This window comes from Canis lupus, chromosome 31 (assembly GCF_011100685.1).
Source record: "Canis lupus familiaris isolate Mischka breed German Shepherd chromosome 31, alternate assembly UU_Cfam_GSD_1.0, whole genome shotgun sequence".
Taxonomy (NCBI): domain Eukaryota; kingdom Metazoa; phylum Chordata; class Mammalia; order Carnivora; family Canidae; genus Canis; species Canis lupus.
Genome location: NC_049252.1, coordinates 15,102,058 through 15,125,161, shown reverse-complemented (window position 1 = coordinate 15,125,161; position 23,104 = coordinate 15,102,058). Strand labels below are relative to the sequence as shown.

Sequence of the window (23,104 nt, the reverse complement as noted above, 5' to 3'; positions counted from 1 at the left end):
CTATGACAGAAAACCACAGACCGTTTAATTTAAACAATAATTTATTTCTCACAGTTCTCGAGGCTGTGGTCAGGATGCCAGCATGGTCAGGTTCTGGTGAGAGCTCTTTTCCGCCTTCATAGACACCTGCCTTCTCACTGTATCCTCACAGAGAGAGAGGGAGAGAGAGAGAGAGAGAGAGTCAAAGAGAGACAGAGAGATAGAGCACTCTTTCCTATATCTTCTCATAAGGTCCCTAATCCCATCATGAGGGTTTCATGACCTAATTATCTCTCAAAGGCCCTACCTCCAAGCACCACCATATGGGGATTAGACTTTCAACAGATAAATTGTGGAAAGACAGCCATCAGTCCATAGCAAAAGGACTATGGAACAGTTGATTCTAATGCATGGTCATGAGGTTTGTAAATAGCTTTTTTTTTTAAGATTTATTTTTATTTCTATTTATTCATGAGAGAAACAGAGAGAGAGGCAGAGACATAGACAGAGGGAGAAGCAGGCTCCTCACAGGGAGCCTAATGTGGGACTCGACCCCGGGACTCCGGGATCACAACCTGAGCCAAAGGCGGACACGGAGCCACCCAGGTGCCCCTGTAAATAGCTTTTCATGTGAATATTAGAATTAGCTTTCAGGCAGAAAAATAATATTGGAGACAATAATAGTTGATGAAGAAGAACAGAAGTTCTAGGGACTTATCAGGAGATAAAGAAATCATAGCAGGAAGACCACCTATGAAAACCTTGGAAGCATGTATTTATAATACCAAATTAATCACTGAACAGAGAGTTTACAAATCTAGAAGTAATGTAGATCTTATAAAATAAAGAATATTACAAAAAGGACAGAATAGAAATTTCTTTTTTTTTTTTTTTTTTTTTTTAAAGATTTTGTTTATTCATGAGAGACAGAGAGAGAGAGAGAGAGAGGCAGAGACACAGGCAGAGGGAGAAGCAGGCTCCATGCAGGGAGCCTGACATGGGCCTTGATCCCGTGTCTTCAGGATCAGGCCCTGGGCTGAAGGCAGTGCTAAACCGCTGAGCCACCAGGGCTGCCCAGAAATTTCTACATTTAGATAATTTTCTTGGACAAAAATCCATCCTACAATATAACTTGTCAATAGATTACTGATGAAAATATGGTTCAATTCAAACAACATACATTACAATCTTACTTTAACCAGACATGGCTCTAGGCATTGAGCACACAGATCTCACATCACCGCTTCTGTAAAGTCTATCTAGAACTTGTGAGTTAAAATTTCCTTTTCCATTAAACATTATAAACACCTCTTTTGTTTTTCCTGCCATGTGGTGTTATATTTTCTTACTTATTTGTTTCTTTTCAAAAAAAAAAAGAAACTGCTCTTTTTCATCTTTAAGTTCTTAGCCCATTTTTAGTGCCTGAATCTAATGAACACACAAAATTATGTTTTAATTTATATGAATGAATGTCTACAACTTTGACTCAATAGGTAATTTCTGATTGAGTGAGTTATTGACTGCATGAAGTTGCTTATAACATAAAAATAACCTGAGCAAATGTGCATTGTAATTTATTATCAATGGCCACTTCTATTACAGAGTTTCATTTTTATAACCTGAAAAGTAAATAGCAGATTAAATGTCAATTGTGAATGACATTGCTAGGAGGACATTAAAGAGTTCATTTTTGGGGGGCAAAAATTTATCTGTCTAATCCTGTTCCTTTAGACAACAGCCTCCCTGGAATAACAAAATTTGATTCAGCATACTACTTCAACTTGATCAAAATATTGCTTAATAAAAAGTGATTACTTTTGATCTATTTATAATCTATTTCCTCAGTCATCAGCAGAAGCCCCAGCTGATTAATTCTTCCACTTCTTTATTCAAGAAGTATTTTTGTTTTAAGCCCCAGTCCCTATTTAAGGTACTCAGAATATATCTTTGAACAAAAATAAACCAGATTTCCTGCAATCGTGAAACACATATTTTGGAGTGAAAAAAATTTATAAACTAGAACTAAGCAATATGTATGACAAGTAATTACAACTTGTAGGCATGCTAAATATGAATGAGCGCTCCGAGAAAATACATAGAGCTTGGTAAGGCAGCGGGGAGGGCAAGTGAGCTGAGGTGCTGTTGCAGATTAAAACAGCATGATTAGGTGGGGTCCCATTGAGAAGTGACTTTCAAACCAAAACTTTACAGAAATGAAAGAATAAGCCGTATAGATTATTCTAGATGGAGGGAATGAGCAGAACAAAGGCTTTAAAGGGAGTATGCCTGACTTGTTTGAAGAAAAGCCAGGAGGCCAGCATGGCTGATGTGGACTAAACAGGGCTAGTAGAGGTCAGATAATAATGGGTCTTCTATGGCTTTGGCTTTCTCCTCAATGAAATGAAGAGCTATTGGATTCTTGAGCGTAAAAGTGGTAGGGTTCAAACTGGCTGGTTGAACAGTTTATGGAAAGGCAAGGGCATTGTCAGGAAGACCAGTGGAGAGTTATTACTCTAACCAGAGAGGAGGCCATAGGACTGTTAGATCAGTGGGAACAGATGCAGTGAGAAGAGGTCAGATTCTGGAAATAATCTGAAAGGAAAAGTAACAGGATTCTGCTAAATTAGTTAGCAGTGTGGAGCTATGAACAAAAATGTGTTCTGTGTAGATGGCCAATCCCAATAGACCAAACATGTTTAGTATGAAAATTATGACATCCCTACTACCATACATAGTTAATCCTCTTTGAATTAGTGACTTGCCAGAGTCTGATCCTCTATGGATAACTTTATAATCTGCACAGCTACAGACCAATCCCAATGTGATAATCACCCCAGCCCTCTGAAGAACCCTGGCCTAAAAATGGTCAAATAAATTGACCACTTTTTTGTCTTTATTGTAATAAAAAAAAAAAGTCTCTACCACACTTGGACAAGAGTAGTTAGAGCAAAGTACAGAAAGCATTTATATCTATTGACTATGACAGATACCTTTTATGTAGTTGAAGTCTTTGATGTTCAAATGATCATTTTTCTACTTTTATGTCATCATAATAAGAGATAAAATAATTCCACTGATATTTGAAGGATATAAGTACATTACAGGAGGAAAATGGTTTCAGCTTGCCAACAGATTAAATAACTAAAGAAATAAGATGAAAATGACCAAAGTGAAGCAGGTTGAATGTCAGGTGGAGGTTTTAAATAGTTGGGTCGGAAATGGAGTCTCTGGAGAAAGTCCTGTAGCTGGAGTTATTTAAAATGAGACAAGTCAGAGCAGTTCAGAGCCCACCAGGGGCAGTGGTGTAATGAGAACGGATGATAGGATTTAATAGGTTCTCTCCAACTCTCATACCACTGATTTCATAATCTACCAGACATCTCTCCCCACCCCCAGAGGCATTTTTCTTCCAACCTGCTTTTTTATGTGTCAGAACATCCTACCTCTGAAATGGAAGAGAATTAAATCTCTCCTGCTGTTCCTCTTATCCATGCAGGGGATTTTTGTTCTTTGCCTTCACTTTAAATGACAGAAAAGTCTAAATGAAACAGATAAACTTTGAATTAACATTGCTTTAGGGAAGAACATCTAAGCCCCTTAACTTTTTGGCTCCTTCTTTAGAACTCTCTCCTGATAGAGCAATGGCCCCCTAAATCTGTGCACTGTCAATGCTTAGAGTTTCTCTGTACCTCTTAGAAGCAAAGGGACCCAGTAGAGATGGCAGCACTGATACAGGGCAGCATCTTGGGGTGCTCAGAAGTGGCTCATTTGTTCAGAACATTCAGAAAGAATGAGGTCAGTAACATATGAAAACTTCAGAAATAGAGGGGTCACCAAAGGGCTAGACAGCCCAAAGAAAGTGTTTCTTTGTTGGCCTTTCTCAATGAAATCATAATTGTTTCTAATGCCTAGGGGTTAGCATAGTGAAGTAGTAAAGACCATTAAAATTGAGACTGAAGTCAGCTAGGTTTAAATCAGCACTGCCATTTAGGCAAGTGTCCTGTTTTCTCTCTGCCTTAGTTCCCTCATCTGGGAAGTGGGTTGATGATAATCAGGACTTGACCTCAGAGGCATGTTTTGAACATTAATTTGGTTACTGTGTAAATAAATAAATAAATAAATAAATAAATAAATAAATAAATAAGAAAATGCTTGGCACATGACACAAGTGCTATATAAATGTTAGGCATTATAACTATGTTCTTTTCATGATGCAAAAGCATTCAACAAACAAAAATTGGCTGTGGTAATGTTTTAGGTGGTAGGCTAGGGAGAAAAATAGTTACATTACTACATTTTCAAAAGTATATAGCCCTTTAGATATCTGCATTTCATTTAGCATAGGTACTTTTTTTTCTAAAATAAGTATGATTTTAGTGTTTTCAAAGTAATATTGTCTTTACTTCCTTATCTTTCTTGTGATGTTGAATTTTAGAAAATATTACTTTCTAATGTTGATAGACTTGAATTTGAACTATTCTCTAATCTACAACTTTCAATATTTATCTCCTAGGTTCAGTTAATTTTACATAGGTATTCACTACCCACAAAATGATTTTTTAAAACGATTTTATTTACTTACCCATGAGAGACACAGAGGGAGAGAGGCAGAGACATAGGCAGAAGGAGAAGCAGGCTCCCTGTGAGGAGCCTGATATGGGACTTGATGCCCAGGCCAGGATCACGCCCTGAGCCAAAGGCAGATGTTCAATAGAGGAGTCACCCAGGCATCCCACTCACAAAATATTTTATATCAGTTTGTTTTCATCTTAAGAGGGATCTCCAAGCTTCCACAAAGTTCTGCTGCCTCTCCAGTTGCTGCTATCTCTACATCACATCAGTGCATATCCAACACTTTTTCTTCTTAATTGAAGTGTTAGGTGTGAAAGCATAGGTTTGGTTCATGGAGAAATAAGCAGAAAAAGAGATAGAAAGAAGTTGTAAGAAAAACCTAAGGCTCAAGAAAGGTTCACTGTATGCTTAAATTAACAAAATATATTCAATCCTTTGGGTTTTAGGCTGACTCTGAGGTTCATTCCAATTCTCAAAAACATTTTAAGAAACCTGCACGATTTTATGGGCACCTGAGTGGCTCAGTCAGTTAAGCATCTGCCTTGGGCTCAGGTCATGATCCCAGGGTCCTGGGATGGAGCCCAGAGTCAGGCTCTCTGCTCATCAGAGAGTCTGTTCATCCCTCTGCCCCTCCATACTCATGCTTTCCATCTCTCTCTCTCTAATAAATAAATAAAATCTTAAAAAAAATAAAGAAATTTGTAAGATTTTAAAAGAAATTGTCATTTGACCATAGAAATTCCCATGTGGTTATGAAAAATATCTCTTTAATCATTCCTTTTGTGCATTACTTTAATAAAATTAAATTAAAAAGCCAGTCAAATTGGTAACAGGAATAAAATTAAGCAACATTCAGCTAATCCATATTGAGAATTCAAAACTGAACTAAGTGTTGCTCTTTTCCCAAAGTCTAGCAGTTTTAAGTCACATGTGACCATGAATGTAATACACAATATAGCAGAATAGGTGACATCAGAAAATTCAAAAGGAGTGGTTCCATATAGTTGGGAGCAGCAAGAGGAGCTTTCTAAAGGAGATGGCAGGTTGATTTAATGACCTCAAAAAATTAGTAGGATTTTGACAGGTACAATTGTAAGGAGAAGTAGAGTGACAGAGAGAAAAAAATAAAAAGACTCATAAATTTCCTGGGTGTTGAGCAAATTAAAATAATCGAATATTGTAGAAGTGCTATATGTAAATAGATGAATTATAAGAACTATGGCTAGAAAATGACATTGAAGTCTACATAGTACAGAAGCCTCAAACATCATAGTAAACTTATGTTTGCTTAGTAGGAAAAAAAGAGATGATAAAAGATGTTTAATAAGGGACAAATTAGATTGTGCAGAAAGAGGCATTATTGAGCTAGGATGTAGGAGATGAATTCTCATGGAGAGAGAACTATAATGAGACACACTGGAAAATAGTGTCAATGACAATATGACTTAAATCATAGTCCCAAGTGTTAGGATGTCCCTACTTGTCCACTTGGTAAGATACTTCAATAGAAATATTGTGTGAGGGGATCCCTGGGTGGCGCAGTGGTTTGGCGCCTGCCTTTGGCCCGGGGCGTGATCCTGGGGACCCGGAATCGAATCCCACGTCGGGCTCCCAGCATGGAGCCTGCTTCTCCTTCTGCCTGTGTCTCTGCCTTTCTGTCTCTTTCTGTGTGACTATCATGAATAAATAAATAAAGTCTTTAATAAAAAAAGAAAAAAAAAAGAAATATTGTGTGAACTTCTGGTTTCCATACTCTGAGTGGAATCAACTGGATGTACAACTAAATGAGAGCTTCTGAAATGAATAAGCAGCTGAAATTGTGCCATATTAAATTATTGAGGGCCAAAAGGATGGATAATCTTGAGAAGTCTTAGAAAAGGCAAAATAGTAGTCTTTAAATATTTGTAGAGTTAGCATAAACTTATTTATCCTTAATGTGCCCAGGAGAAAAAATAGAAAAGATAAGCACATAATAACTTTAAAAAAAAAAAAGTTTTTAGTTGTGCTGAAATGGAATGGGCTGCCTTGAACACAATGATTCCTGCTATATCTGACAGATATCAGAGGTCAAGTGACCCCCACAGGCAAATGTAAATGAAATTTAAGGACAATCAACATAGACTAAGAAAATTTTTATGCATACAATACTCTATTTTTAAAATACATAATTTTATGAAGAATTTCCTTCATTTTCTAATTTAAGAATTTAACTGATATCCCAGAAATAGTTAATATATTATTTTTAATTTTTATTTTATATTACTTATTATTATGTTATTTTATTTTCTATTCCAAAACATGTAATTCTATGTGATTTAATATATTGAGCTTTTAAAAATTTATTTATGCAAAATTCATAAGGTACTATATCCACATAACTATGTTTTATCTGAACAATGATTCACAGCATCATGATATCTTTATCAGAGTAAAATTCCCACATATATTATTACTTAATGAGTAAACAATAGATTAAAAATATTTCTAATTATAACTAATTGACTATGAACACGGCAAAACATAAAAAGCACAAAAGTTTTTATGTTACATAATTGCTGCTAACTAGAAACATTTCTGAACAGGGTAGCTAGTTCATTATTTATTCATGGTCTTCAGTGGTATTTTAATTATCTCCTCCCCAACTATATTCTAATCAACAAAATTAAGGTCAATTCAAAAGGGATTTAGAATTTGGCATTTAAAGGGTGGATTCTAGATCGTCTTCTCTGTATCTCTGCTACATTTTTTATTAGGTTGAATAATTGAGCACTAACTATAGAGATAAAACAAGAACTCATAAAATGCCACAGAATTATATAAAGTATAAGTAATGTGTTAATATAAAATGTTAAACATGCATTCATTTCCATTTTACATTTTATAATCTCAATCCAGTGAATGTATATTTATTACATTTATTAATGTATTTGACCATGATTTCACCTTGATAAAATATTCATTCTGAGGGGTATTTTTGGCTTCACTAATCTAAATATAAACTGATATATCTATTGGAAGTTTTATTAGTATTTTTCTTCATATCTTATCCTTATTCTACATGTCGTAAATGAATGAATTTCAATTCTATACAGCATTGCCTGTAAAAATTTTTGTTGGAAAACATGAGAGAAGATGTTTGATTTCAAATAAACACTAAATTTCAATATTTCATAAAAAACTACATTTATTAGAAATCAGATTTAGAAATTAGAAATCAGATTTACCCAATATTTCATTTGCTTCATAACATATTTTGTTACATGATTCTGGCTTTCTGTCATAATATATAAGCTGCAAACTAAGAATAAAAAAATTAAATTTCCCTAAGAAAATGTTCAAGATTATCTCACTCTAGCAACTCTTCCCACACTTCAAATAACTCAAATCATTGGTTGGAATAATGAATTCCAGACCAGAAAGCACTTAATGCAGTGGCTTGAGCTATTTTAGAAGGCTTTTATGTAGATTAGCATACTTCCTGCTCTTCTGTGATCTGATTAGTTATCATTCAAAGGAATATGGAAGATAAAACCATCATAAAATCAGGTAACTTCTTATATAGAAAAATGCAGTATAGTCAATGGATTAAAAAACTGATGGTCTTTGAAACTCTTAACATTGCCTTCAAATTTGTGCTTAAATACTTGCATATATCATGACTTACTTCACCAGCATATCTAAATACTCTCATGTACTCATTGTCTCTAAAGAATTTAACTGATTAAAAAAATCTAGTAAATGGGAATTAAAGTGAAATCTGGGTATGATAATATGATAAAATAATCATGAGGACTCATAAAAAGTCAGAGTTTTATATACCCTTAGTGATGTTCCAGTTCAAGGCTCTTGTTTTATAAATTGGGAGGTCCAGATTGAGAGGTGGTTTTCCTGACTAATAATTTATTATGCAGAGACAGCGCCTTCTGGGGTCACATCTACCTTCCTTTCCATTCCTTATATTTTCACCTTAAATTACTCCTTTCTCCTTATAACATGATATATCTCACACAATGAAATTGCTGACAGTTAAGTGAAGTAAAAAAAATTTTTGTTGTTTTTACAGGATTTTACATTTCCACCCCAACTGGACCAGGAGGAAGACGAGAAAGAGTAGGACTCTTAAGTCTCCCTTTAGACCCCACTTTAGAACCAGTCTGCCTCAGTTTCTGGTATGTCATAGACACATGTTAAATACTATCTTATTTAATGAATACCATTCCCTTTCTCACATTGCCATGCTCTGATTTCACTAAGACATCCCAAGTTTTCATGGATTTGCCATTATTTTTCTAATTGATAAAGTAGCAAAATGCTGGGAAACTTTACTAGCAGCTCCCTCACTAAGCAAAAAGGGAATATTTCAGAGAAAGTAAAGGATTTAGAAGAACCCTAAGTTGCATTTATTCTAATACTGTAGAAATCCAATCATTTGTGCTTGTTTCCAAACTAGGTATTATATGTATGGTGAAAATGTCTATAAATTAAGCATTAATATCAGCAGTGACCAACACATGGAGAAGACAGTTTTCCAAAAGGAAGGAAATTATGGAGAAAGTTGGAATTATGGACAAGTAACATTAAATGAAACAGTGGAATTTAAGGTTAGCAAAATACCTTGTGATTCATAACCATGTGCTTGTGTTCTAAAAATGGTGATGCAATTATAGGTTAAGGTAATATGATGACAAAAATATTTTATGGATATAGCCAAGTCATTTTCTCTACTTTCTCAATCTCTTAAAAAAAAAAAAAAAAAAAAAAAAAAAACAATCTCTGGGGATCCCTGGGTGGCTCAGCGGTTTAGCACCTGACTCTGGCCCAGGGCATGATCCTGGAGTCCCGGGATCGAGTCCCACGTCAGACTCCCTCCATGGAGCCTGCTTCTCTCCCTGCCTGTGTCTCTGCCTCTCTCTCTCTCTCTCTCTGTGTCTCTCATGAATAAATAAAGTCTTTAATAAAAAAAAATCTCTGAGTTTGGGGCCCCTGGTGGCTCAGTTAGTTAAGTATCCAACTCTTTGTTTCAGCTCAGGTCATTATCTCAGGGTCATAAGATGAGCTGGCATTGGGCTTCACACTGGGCATGGAGCTTGCTTGAATTTCTCTCCCTCTGTCCCTCCCCATCCCCTACCCCAGTGCATGCATTCATGAGCAATCTCTCTCTCTCTCTCTCTCTCTCTCTCTCGCCCTGTCTCTCTCTGAAAAAATAAAAAATCTCTGAGTGCCCTTATTTTCATTTATTCACTAACTTATTTAAAACCACTTAATGAGGAACAATTTACTACATTAAAGTGCTACTTATAATGATCTGTAAATTCCATAGATATTTTGTGGGATATTACAGCTTTCTTCAGCAACTTTCTAGCTCATGCCAACTATCTCTTCCTATGTCCCCTAGCTACCTAGGACCTCCAGTTTTCCACAAATATCACCTAGATCTGCCTTTTACTTTTCTAGGAAATCATCCTTTCCTATTAGAACATCCAGGCCCATCGATATCCATTCACCCTGCCCCACTTTGATTTAATCTATGTATTTCCTTTAGAAACAAATTTCATGAGCTGTATCTTTGGGAAGTCTTTGATCATTTATTTCACATTAAGGTGAATTAATTTTTCAGATAACAGCTTAATGTGTTCTCTTCCTAAGGGTGTTTGCAATTAAAATACAAGATAATACAGGCTAATAGTTTGACCAAATTAACAATGTTTTAATCGGGTCATTTCAGACAAGAGAGTATAACTTTCAGAAGGTGTATATTTGGACAGACATAGTTATTGTGACAGCTTTAGTTTTTCTGTGACTTTGTGGAAGGAGGCAGTAATTAACCACTCTCATTTACATTCCTTCCATCTTCCTTTCCTTCCTTCCCTTTTTCTTCCTTTTCTTTTTTCTCAGTCTATCCTCCCCCCACCCCCACCCCCCAGGAAGTTTTCTTCTCTAACTTCATTCTCTGATAATTCAGGGAAGGATAAAGGAAAATGGAACATCAGAGGAACAAAGAAATGGCAGAGCAGGAAAATAAGTACAGTAGTTCCCCTTGTCATACATCCTAAGACCCCCATTAATACCTTAGATACTATTGAACCCTACATATACTATGTTTTTTTTCTGATACCTACCTACTTATGGTAACGTTTAATTTATTAGTTAGGCTCAGTAGGAGATTAACAATAAGAAAATAGAACAATTACAATAATTACTGTGACAAAAGTTATGTGAATCTGGTCTCTCAAAATATCTTATTGTACTCACCCTTCTTATGATGATGTGGAATGACAAAATGCCTACATGGTAAGATGAAAAGAGGTAAATTATCTAGGCATTGTGACATGGCCTTAGGCTGCTGCTGACCTTCTGACATACAGAAGGATCATCTGCTTCAAAGTCCAGCTGACCACGAGGACCAGACAGTGAAACTTCAGATGAGGGGGAACTACTATATTGCAGTGGCCAATATGCCTCAATTCATGGAGCATTTTTTTTTTTTTTAATAACTGGATCCACTTTCTCAAAGTTAGCTTATCAGGCAGATTGAGAGCATCGAGTTCCACAAATATTTGCACCTTGGCTTTGCCACTTCGTCGTGAAATCTTGTCACTTTAGTCTCTTTGAAATTCAGCTTACCCGTACATGAAAGAGAGAAAATAATCCTTATTTGGAATTGTGTCTAGCATGGAGAAGGTGAAATGAATGAACAGAGTGAATGATGTATGACTGTACAATAGTGTTGAAAAAATTGAATGAGATAATATATACAATGTGCCTCGCATAGTAATTAATATATCATGGGTATTCTGTTTATGTCTTTCCTACACAAGAGAGGACCCAGGAAAGTTTAGCTAAAGTAGCTACTGTCTTTAAAAACCTAGTAAGTTTCATCTGACCACTGAAACTTTCTTCCATGTCTGGGTCTGTGTCATCTGGGCATTACCCACACACAGTATCTCACACCAGCTTCCTGGGTGAACTATGACTAGTACTAGATGGCCCTGAATGATCATATTTACTTCTATCTTCTCTTATCCCTTTCTTTTCTCATTTAAATTATCTAGTTGGTGTGAATTCTCTTTAGGGCTCATATGCTGTAAGAAGGCAGACAGCTACCTGGATTTCTAATATTATTGAAGGGAGGATTCTGTGAGAAGTTTGCTGTCCCCTGCCAGAAAATGTGGATCCATGACAGAACACAGTAGAGTATGACAAATCATGAGAGACAGAGACACAGGAAACTGTGGCAACATTGGTTGCCACAAGAAAGGAAGGAAGGAAGGACTCAGAAGGAAGACACTGGTGAGAATTTAGATTAGTATGAACACATAAGTAGGGAGAAGGATTATAAAAAGCCTGATCTATCAATATTTCACTCTACAGAAACTGGCCCTCTTATATTTGGAGTTGGCAATTCTGATTTTCCAGCAAATATTGAGCCAGAAGAAGAATCAAGTCCCAGAAGATTAGAGTGGAATGACTTCATATCCTTCTCTGAATTGCAGGTTGCTTTTAATGCTTTTAAAAACCAGATCCTGAGTGATATAGCATTGGATGACATTAGCCTAACATATGGAATTTGCAATGTGAGTCTTTATCCAGAACCAACTTTGGTCCCAACTCCTCCACCAGAACTTCCTAGTAAGTAACTATAACATGTATTTAAATCATTAATATTTTCAAGTAGATCTTCCTTTGGCTCTTTAAATTATCTCAGCCTAACATTTTTTCACAAAAAAGGACTCCAAAATATAAGTAAAATGGAAGTTAGCAAAATATTACATGTTATACACACACTTACAAGGAAATCACTCAGTACTTTGTTATGCATCATATTTATAATAATTTTAGTATATTTTTATTTTTAAAATAATGAAGATGCTAACTTCCATTTTGTTTCCATTAGTATACGAACTAATGCTGTATTGGCCATGTAGCATGGCAGATAGTCTTTTGGGAAGGAGCCTTAAGATTCTCATTGTCTTCTTAAAGAAAAATGTTAAGATCTCCAGAGGAGTTTGGTTAAGCTTGAAATCCACCCAGTCTATTTCCAGAATAATTTAATAATAATTATTGGGCTTAGACTTTTTCTATACAGACCAAGACCACACAAAAAGTTTTTATCCTAAAATGGTGCCTTTGTAAGACCCTACAATGTGCTCCCTTCATGGAGCCACTAATGTGTTATAGTTGAGCAGTGACAAGGATTTCCAATGTCCTGTGGAGTCTTTTAACACAGAAGAACAAAACAGAGTCTGTATCCACCTGTGCTCTTAATCCAAATTGGAAACTGACATTTCAGAGGAAAAAGGGGCATTACTACCCATCTTATCCTGTCAAAGGAGACAATAACTTCATATCACTTTCTGACTATGGTATTTGACAGGAAAAAAAAACCCATATAATGATAAATTATATCAAACATGTATTTTTCCTCTACTGGGAGTCTTCACTGCATTATAGTTTTGATATTAAAAAATCCCTTCTATCTTTGGATTATGGCAGTTGGAAACTGATCTAGTTCTACAACTTTGCTTATGTCAGACCTCATGGATGTTTTTGTTCTGCTATGGCTCTGAGCCCACAAACACAGCACTTTTTCCTTTTTTTCATTTCCTTCCAAGTGCACTTGAAACTCTTCCCATCACATCAGCAAATCAACTTGGAGAACATATCCAAATTTGACTTTACTTCTAAAACTATATATTTTTCTGCTCTCAATCTTTAAGTCAAAAAAAAAAAAAAAAAGAAAGCAGACATTTCAGATGAGAAGTTTTAACAATTGAAAAGGTCTACAGATAAATGACTGGTGTTTGAGAACACATAACAAGTGAATTGTCGTTAAGATGAGGATAGTAATTACATTGCCATACTGGTTCCCTGCCACCATATTGAATGTGCAGTTACATTCTATCAAAAGGCTAGTTTACACTTAACCATCTTTTGCATTAGCATGTTTGGATGCTTGTATGGGCTATACATAAATTCCTCAGTATTCCAAACATTCATTCAACTTTTATAAATAGCTACTATATAATAAGCACTGCATAATAAATATAATATGTCAATACCAATGCATGGAAAAAAATTTAATCCATGTAAATAAATACTTAAGACAATATATAATTTTGTGCCCCTAAAAGTAATAAATGAGAAAGTAAATGATAGACTTTGGAGAATAAAGTGTGAACTGGAGAAAGCTTTAAAGAAACATTAAAGAGACAGGACACTCATAAAATTTAAACAAAAGCAGAAACGTAGCATGCCTTCTCATATATATTGGTCACAAAATTGTGGCAAGAAGTGAGTTTCATGACACCAAACTCTGAGTGTCATTTACCTTTGCTTCACCAGTGTCTGACTGTTTCCTAACATCACACAAATAGATGATTAATAATATTAGATATGAACTAAATCTTCCTCCTCTCTCTCTCTCTCTCTCTCTCTCTCTCATTCTCTCATGTTGGCTACAATTTTCTTTTGGCAACACAAACATTTTTGTCAAACAAAATATTAATACCAGAACTGGAGTGGAACTCAACATCAATGCAATAATTTGGGCCACCTGACAATGTTTAAAAGTAATTGCTTCACTTTATTTTGTATGAATGCCCCATACCTTACCTGTCTATTATACAAAACATTCTCATGCAAAAAAAAATGAACATTCTAATTATTAAAGTCACTACTAGTTTGACAAATAATTCCTATGGATAACAAATATTAGAAACATCTTGCTATTTGACATTTCAGTCATTTAAAATAATTTTCTTAATCCTTTCTGCCAGTGTGTTCCTCTATTTATCAATAGGTGGTCAAGAAGAAATTTTTCTAGTAAAAGGAATAGTTTCATAGGCTTTACTTTTTTTAATAACAATCTCATCATTATCTGAAATAGAAAATGTGAGGGCAGCCCAGGTGGCTCAGTGGTTTAGTGCCGCCTTCAGCCCAGGGCGTGATCCTGGAGACCTGGGATCGAGTCCCATGTCAGTCTTCCTGCATAGAGCCTGCTTCTCCCTCTGTCTGTGTCTCTGCCTCTCTCTCTCTCTCTTCTCTCTCTCTGTCTCTCATGAATAAATAAAATAAAATCTTAAAAAAATGTGAGATAACTTCTGTACATAATGTCAAACATACAAATAAAACTTTAATATAATTTCTCATATTAATATTTTAGTCAGAAAAAGAAAAGAATAGCACTTCAATGTCAAGGTAACATGATATTCCTGCATATTTTAACAAGGAAATTATAACGGTAGAATAATCTATCTGATTTTAAAATATAAACTTTAGAATTTGCCCAAAGTATATTTGTTCCAGTTTCCAAATGGTTCACTTCAGGGTAATATTTAGCACAGCATAAAATGTTAATTACCATCAAATGCATTCTGAACAATTTCATTCTAATGCCATTTGCAATTGGTTCAGTGAAATTCTTATGTGAGCAGAGCTTTTCTGGTTCCAGATCACTGATTTGTTTAAGCAGAAATAAAAGGAAACCATGGCTGACTGGCTAATAGCCTTTCTTTGGCTCTTACAGGGCATTTAAACAAGAAAATAATCCCAGATCAGTAGCTGACTAGCAAAATTCCTCCCTTGTTCCTAGGGATCTACATCGTGCCCAGTTTGGGGAAATGTTCAGTTCAGTTTTCATACCTACAGGGATTCTTCATTTTGTGACTTCGATCACCTGTTGCTGAATTAGCTCTACAGTTGTTGCCCTATGACTTCAACATAAATCATTTAAATGTGGAAATTGTATTGTGAACACTTTTCAAAAGCAACCATTCCATTACACAAATATTATGTTAATTTGCAACAGAATTTGGGTGATTGATGATAATACACCTACTGAATAGAATAAGTATATACAAAAAGGAATCCACACTACAGGCCCTTAACTTATTTCTGTAGCTGTTAAAACTATTTAAGAGAAAAGATACAAGCTCTAGTTCTGGCTATTCTAATAGTCACTTTTTATTTCTACAATTTTGATATACTTGGCCATTATTTGGGCCATTTTCCATTTCCAAAGACAAAATCAAAGTTAATTTGGCAAGTTTCACAGACAGGACATTCATTTAATTCTTCATATAGAAATGAATTGGCACCTGTCTACTTGTCTTATAATTATATGGGGGCTGCATTCTTGCAGAGCTGCTTGCCCTTCATATCATTAGTGTGACTTAATATTTAATTCTCTAGCAAATTCCATATTAACTGCACTCATTTGCTCCTGTATCAGTGTGTTTTCATCTATTCTGTTTTGTTTTCACCTTTTTATGTTGAAAACTAATAGCCTATTTGTTGGCTAGATTGCTATTCATTACAAATAAAATAGACTATAAGGAATGAAAATTTGAACTTCATTGTCATAAATTTAAGATAAATATTAGTATCATGGCTGGTCACTGGAACCTGTGAATGGAACATAAATTTTGATAAACTGAACACAAAATTTTTATGGGATTTTCCATTTTATACAACTTGAATTTTTAAGATGTTATCTGTAATTGTGTAGGACTTATCTATTACTATGATGATGAAAAATAATCACTGATTTTAACAACATTCAAGCATCAATGAAAGGCATTATTCCTCAAGGCACACCTATTATTTTACCACAAACATCTTTAATTTGAACCCTCCTACTGTAAGTGGGAGCTGGGCTCTTCTCTTTCTCACTTCACATTGACACATATCTCATGAACGTCAGAGGCTTAAGCATGGATTAAAAATGACATGCCTCAAGAAAAATATCTATCCTTGACAACCACTTGCAAAATACTGCAAGCTATTTACATATTGTATGTAGTGAAAATCCCTGCTGGCATAGTAAGGAATTAATCAGAATACAAATCTTTGAGAGAACAGCTTCAAGAAAAGGAAAAATGAAAAAGTTTCACAGCTGTGAATAAAACTCCCTGTACCAGATAATTTAACTCTCGTTCTCTGGGTGGAGTTTATCTAATGACACAATATGATTGTGGTACCCAGAAGTACATTTTCTGAATCTTTGGCCCCTCTAATAAGGAGGCCATCTCCATTATAGCAATACCACCATTAAAATAAATCGTGTCTTCATATTTAAAATGGCTGAAAGTACTTTTCCCAATCCCTTACCATCATTTATATACAGAGAATAACTGAGAAATCTTACCAGGCCAAGGATCAGAGATATCTTATGGGTCAATTATTTGACATGAAACTATATCTGATATTCATTTCAAAACAGTAATTCTTAAATATTTCAGAAGAATGAATTTTCTAATGCTTCTATTTAGTGAAGAAATGCTAAGTGAACTGTTTTGACAGGCTTAACAATTACACTTGACAACATTTATGTACTAGGTGTATATTTATTAAAGTCCTATTATTCATCTACACATAATGTACAGCTGTGTTATGTGAAAATTCAATACATTCTCCAAAATATCAGTGATTTACTCCATTAGGAGAATACAACTTTGAGATCTTCCTATTCTTTGAGGAGAAAATAAGAATGATGGTTTAAAATCAGCAACAACAAAATGAAAACAAATCCACTGGCCACACTGGCTCTGTTTAAACTAGTGAAACAGAAGAACTGGTTTTCCCCAACCTGCAATCTGCAATCTGCAATGCTAGACTTTGCCTTGCAGAGTTTTTATACTACCCCTTCCTCATTAGTTCCACAGAGAATTGAAGGGAACATTTCATGTTACTAAGAATTATTATTTTTATTATTTTTAAAAAATATTTTATTTATTTATTCATGAGAGACACACAGAGAGAGAGAGAGAGAGAGAGAGAGAGAGAGGCAGAGACACAGGCAGAGGGAGAAGCAGGCTCCACGCAGGGAGCCTGATGTGGGACTCCATCCCGGGACTCCAAGATCACGCCCTGGGCCGAAGGCAGTCGCTAAACCGCTGAGCCACCCAGGGATTCCATCACTAAGAATTATTAAAATTAAATGAGTATGTGTAAGTGGAAGTTGAAGGGTTGTAGTATATACTTCTTCAGAAATCTTTGCCAGGCAGGTAGTCACATAATCAAGGAGAGTATTGACCTCAGATATAGGATCATACAATTCCCTGGCCTTTCATTCATTCCTTCAAGTGGAGAACCTGCCCTCTTTCTCCTTATCACTCTTTTTTTGGTTCAAATACCTTCTTTATTTTTTTAAAGATTTTATTTATTTATTCATGAGAGACACAGAGAGAGAGTGAGGCAGAGACATAGACAGAGGGAGACACAGGGTCCTCCCCAGGAAGCCCAATGTGGGACTCTATCCCCCAATCTGGGATCATGCCCTGGGGCAAAGGCAGAAGTTAAACCGCTGAGCCACTCAGACGTCCCCAAATACCTTCTTTAGCACCCTGTGTACACTAACTCCTTCCTTCTAAATCCATCCATCATTGACCTTACTTGTTAGCACTTTCATCCATGTTCCATTCTGCCCTCCTTCTCTTTGTGTATACAAGCGTATGTCACATACACATACCGTCAAGTGGCATTCACTTGCCTATGGCTTAGACCAGACAGTGAAAAGGATGCAGAGTTTAATCAACCTAATAGGAAGACATATTGAGGGGTGAGGGTGAGACAAACTGAATTGAAGTCTTGACTCTGGCCCTAAATTGATGTGTACAGCATCAGCAAGCAACTGAATACTGCCAATATTCATATCGTCCATTTAAAATTGAAATAATGAAGTAATGACCTAGTCCACGTGTATGTAATAAGAATTCATATTGAATATGCCAGGTAATGTGTAGGCACTTTTCATAATTATGTCTGATTTTTATAACAACCCTGAAAATCTCTAATATATATCTTTTTTATGTATGAGAAAACCAACTCTCAAAAAGACAAATAGATAACTCAGAGTGACAATTTTAATCTACCATCTCCAACACATCTTCCTTTTATACACCATTTTCTCTCCCCGCTTGAGCCAAAGTGCATGGAAACAATTTGCAAGTTATAAGGCTTTGCAAGAGGTTTTATTATTCTTGCTAAGTTCATCTGAGTCTGGATCAGCCCACCCAGGAGACCATGTAAAATAGACCAGATCTACTACCTTCAAAACCGGATAATAAGGCAGCACCACCGTTGGACCACAACCGCCTCTCTCTGTTCAACTAGAGTACATTATGAAACCCAAGTTTAAGATGCTTATTACACAAATTTGGAAGAAGCACATGAATTGAAAAGATATACATAAGTGAGACACAAGACATGTAAAAGAGGAACCAAAAAAAAGAGTATGACCGAAGGACTGCAGAAGGTGTAAAGACATTTCATTATCTCTCATATAACCTGATTTGTCTTACTGAGAGTAAAGAACTTTGGCATCCTCTGTCTTTAATTAGAAAAAATATATATGAATCTCAGTTTCCTATATTCTTAGAATTAGATTACTTTTATTCTTTTGATTTTAAATGTAACATGTTAATACAAATAAGATAGAATTAGGATCCTTGAAGTAGTTGATGAATCTTTATATTACTTTAGAATTTTCTTCCAACAAGCAGGAAGATAAATATAAAGTAGTTTAAGAATCTCATAAAGTTAATCTGCCAACTTGAACCATCTTAGTTTTAACTGGAGTTTCTGTGCTGTATTTTTTCTAATGAATTTTTTCCCAACCTGACTCCTGGACAATGTCAAGTATCAGACCAGTGTCAGCAATTATTTGGCAAGAGAAGTTTCAGTTTGTCTCCCTTTCTTGAGAGTAAAACATCTCAGTATACAGGATAGTGAAGCTCTCTCTCTACTGAGGAAAAAGAGACGGGGGTGGGGGGGAGGTAGAAAAACAAAAAGAAAGAAAACAACAAAAGAAATGATAGAATGAATGATTTACTTGTCTTTCAAATAGGAGAATGTCAAATTTAAGATTTGTTCCATTATCGGAATTCATTATTTTCTATATCAGGAATCAGATACCTTATTTCATAAGGCCTACTTATAAAAGATGCTTAGCAAAATTATTCCTTGTCCAAATAATTTTGGGAAATGCTGCACATGATTACACCTTCTCGGTGATTCAAAGAACTGAACAATATTTAAGGTTTTCAGAAGTTCTTCTGAAAAAGAAGTGGAGACCTGTTAGCCTGCACTTTTCCCTTACTTAAGTTGCAAGGTTTTCATTTACACAAACTATAAATTTTATGTGCCAAAACCAGTATTCCAAGAAATATAATTGGGAATTTGCTGCATATAATATTATCTCTCTGAAATAAGCATTGTGTTAGTAATGATTTTTCATTGTTTTCCTTTTCTCTTTTTCAGCTGACTGCGGAGGACCTTTTGAACTGTGGGAGCCAAATACAACGTTCACTTCCATGAACTTTCCAAACAGCTACCCTAATCAGGCTTTCTGTGAGTTGTTTTTACCCCCAGGCCATGAAAAACAGATGTATATACCAAGGCTTGATACCCCCTTTGATTCAGCAAAGTGGATTATAAATTTGCCAATACTAAGTATACCTACCAGATCTATGAGATGGTATAATGATAACAACAATAACAATAATAATTACTAAACTTACTTAGCATTTATTTCACACTAGGCACTGTGTTAGTGCTTAATATGTTATTTCAGTCAATTGTTGCAATCATTCTTTGAAGAAGGTGCTATTATTTTAATTCTCAAATCTAAAAATTTAATAAAACCAGTAAGTGAAAGTATCTTATTTCAGATACTGCTCTCTTAATCACTCTTCTTGATTATGCATATAATATATGTAACAAATTTACAATTCCATAAAGTCAGTGGAAAGTATAAAAAGTAAAGGGCCAATTGTGACATCCACACCTTTTGTAAATATATATTACTGTCAATAAAGCATGCAGCTAGAGTAATGTAGTTAGATTCTCAGGATAAAAAATCAAATACATGTGCCTGAGTGGCTCAGTCAGTTAAGCATCCAACTCTTGATTTGAGCTCAGGTCATGATGTCAGGATGGTGAGATCAAGCCTGGTGTCAGGCTCTGTGGTCAGTGAAGAGTCTGCTTCAGGATTTTCTCTTATTTTCTCTCTGCTCCTCCCCCCACTTGCACACACTCTCTCTCTAAAAAATAAATCTTTTTAAAAAGATGAAATTATGAAGATTTACTTAAAAATCTTAAGCCTAGAGAGAATATGATAAAACTGCACAGAGCCTATCTCTTGTCAATATTCTAACTGGAGGAACTCATTCAAGCTGCATAGAAATTGTATTAAAGATGCCAATTCCCCAGCACAACCTACAAATATTTCACTTCGGTAGGTCTGGGAAACAGACATGTTTCCTCCCATGGCTGCACCTAACATAGCAACCCCAATCTAAAAGGAGAAATCTACCAGTGAAAGAAATGCCCTAATGACAGTGAAAAATGTGTTGTTAGAAAATGTCAACTTTTCTTCCTTCAAATGACCCAGAGATAAGTAAGTATCACTTTCATAGGAGAATAGAGCCACTATTCCAGGGACTTATCTGATCCAAAAAAATAAACAGCCATGAATCTAATTTGACTTGTATGAGGAACCAGAGATTATCATCTCTACTTCACATTGAAGACATCTTTTAAACATATCATTTGTACAATGTACTGATCTAAAAATTCCAAAAGTCAGTGGAATATTAAAAGAACAATCTATAGAAATTTATTAAATTTATTGATTTATTAAATAAATATTTATTGGGTACTTTATATGTTAGGCACTGAAGTGAGAAAAGAAACAAACATAACAAAGTCTAGATGAAAATGTAGATAAGTTGTCAGGCTTTACAAAATGCCCAAGCTATTGTAACAATAAGGGAAAAGGCAGGATGCCGTGGAGGGGCATGAGGTTCATATGAAAATTCAGAGAAATTTGAAATTCTCAAGAGAGTGAAGCTTTTGAGGGAAATCAAAACAAGTGTGTTATAAACTGTGTTGTCATATATCACTTCTTCGTGTGTGTGTGTGTGTGTTATGTATTACATTTAAGGTGTTTGGAATTTAAATGCTCAAAAGGGAAAGAATATACAACTTCATTTTCAAGAATTTGACTTAGAAAATATTGCGGATGTAGTGGAAGTCAGAGATGGTGGAGAAGATGATTCTTTGCTCTTGGGTAAGTCTGAGATTTAAATATTGTGAAAGTTGTATGGCTCAAGAGATTGGATTGATGGAGAGAGCATTTCCCAATAACTGTAATCACTCTTTTACAACTAGCAAAATGAAATTACAACAGCAGAGTAACATGTCAAATTTTATGTGGAGCTTCCAAAATGAGAGTGTTTGCAATAATAACAGAGTAATATTCTTTTTGAGCATTCTTGGCAAACCAGAATTAATATTTTTGCATTAGCAGTTTCTACCAGCTGTATTAATTCGCTACAGTAAGCATTACTCCTTGGAGACTAAAAGCTAAAAGACATACATTACTCATAATATGCATTATGTGTACATCATATTTCCAAAAACTGCTATTAAATCCAGTTTTGTTTCACTTCAAACTAAAGGAACAAATAGTGTTTTTATGCAAATATTTTTTATGATTTTTATTTACATTTATTATTACTCTGATTGTGTCTCCAGTACCAGTTGCTTCTATGTAAATATCTGAGAATTATTCAAATATTGATCAAAGTTGATTTTTCCCTATTTTCTACTGACTACTAATTTTTTTAAATAAACATGGGGAAAGTATACTACTCCAGAGAAATTCTTGTATGTACGTCATAAAATACATGGTAACATAATAAAAACCTATCAATCAAATGTCATGGCTAATATCCTTTTTAACTACTACCAATTTTTAAGAAAGCATCTCTTGATAAATAACACATTAAATTATGAAAACACTTATAGGGTCAACTGGAGTGAATGAAACCACACACTTCACAAGTAAAAATGTTTCATAAAACTGTGCTTTGAACTCATTAATCATTTTCCACAAAATCTGGCCAGGTAGCTATGCAATCAGGATGCAATACCATGAACACGGCAACCAATGGAGGAAGACCAGAGGGAACTTTCCATAACAGTACAGGGACAGGGTGGTGGAGAAGGTTTCCAGTAATATTAACCATCACTGTTTACACAGAGTTCTTCAGAAAAATCCCACAAAGTTCTAAAGCGCAGACTTCCTAGAAGAGGATTTTGAAAACCACGCATAGAACACATCAACAATGAAAATCTCAGTGAGGTTGGGAGGGTAATGTTAATAAGAACTGAAGAAATTCAAATATTATATTTGTATACATAGTTATAGACATATTTTGAGCTGTTTTCCCATTTTTAGTTTATATTGTCCTTCTAATGAAAGTTTCAGTGCTCTCTTTATGCTCTTTCTCTCATAAATAAATAAATAAATAAATAAATAAATAAATAAATAAATAATAAAATCTTTTTAGAAAAGAAAATTTCAGGTTCTCATGGTCCAAGAAAAATTTTTTTTCATCATTTCACCTCTTAATATTTACATCAGTCATTAAAAAGTAAATAAAAATTCTGGAGGATCTCAGAATCATAGTTTTCAAAGTTGTAAACAAGAAGTTCTTTTGAAACAGGGGATCCCTGGGTGGCGCAGCGGTTTAGTGCCTGCCTTTGGCCC

At 35.0% G+C, this 23,104-nt stretch overlaps 1 protein-coding gene across 1 annotated transcript in view; it reads left to right on the top strand.

Moving 5' to 3' along the window:
* TMPRSS15 (transmembrane serine protease 15) overlaps positions 1-23,104 on the top strand; it is a 118,053-nt gene that overhangs the window by 42,262 nt on the left and 52,687 nt on the right. The window contains exons 11-15 of the mRNA XM_038581118.1: positions 8,615-8,720; positions 9,002-9,152; positions 12,045-12,180; positions 19,810-19,899; positions 21,494-21,619. Coding sequence (XP_038437046.1) covers positions 8,615-8,720; positions 9,002-9,152; positions 12,045-12,180; positions 19,810-19,899; positions 21,494-21,619 — 609 coding nt within the window. The remainder of the gene's footprint in view (positions 1-8,614; positions 8,721-9,001; positions 9,153-12,044; positions 12,181-19,809; positions 19,900-21,493; positions 21,620-23,104) is intronic.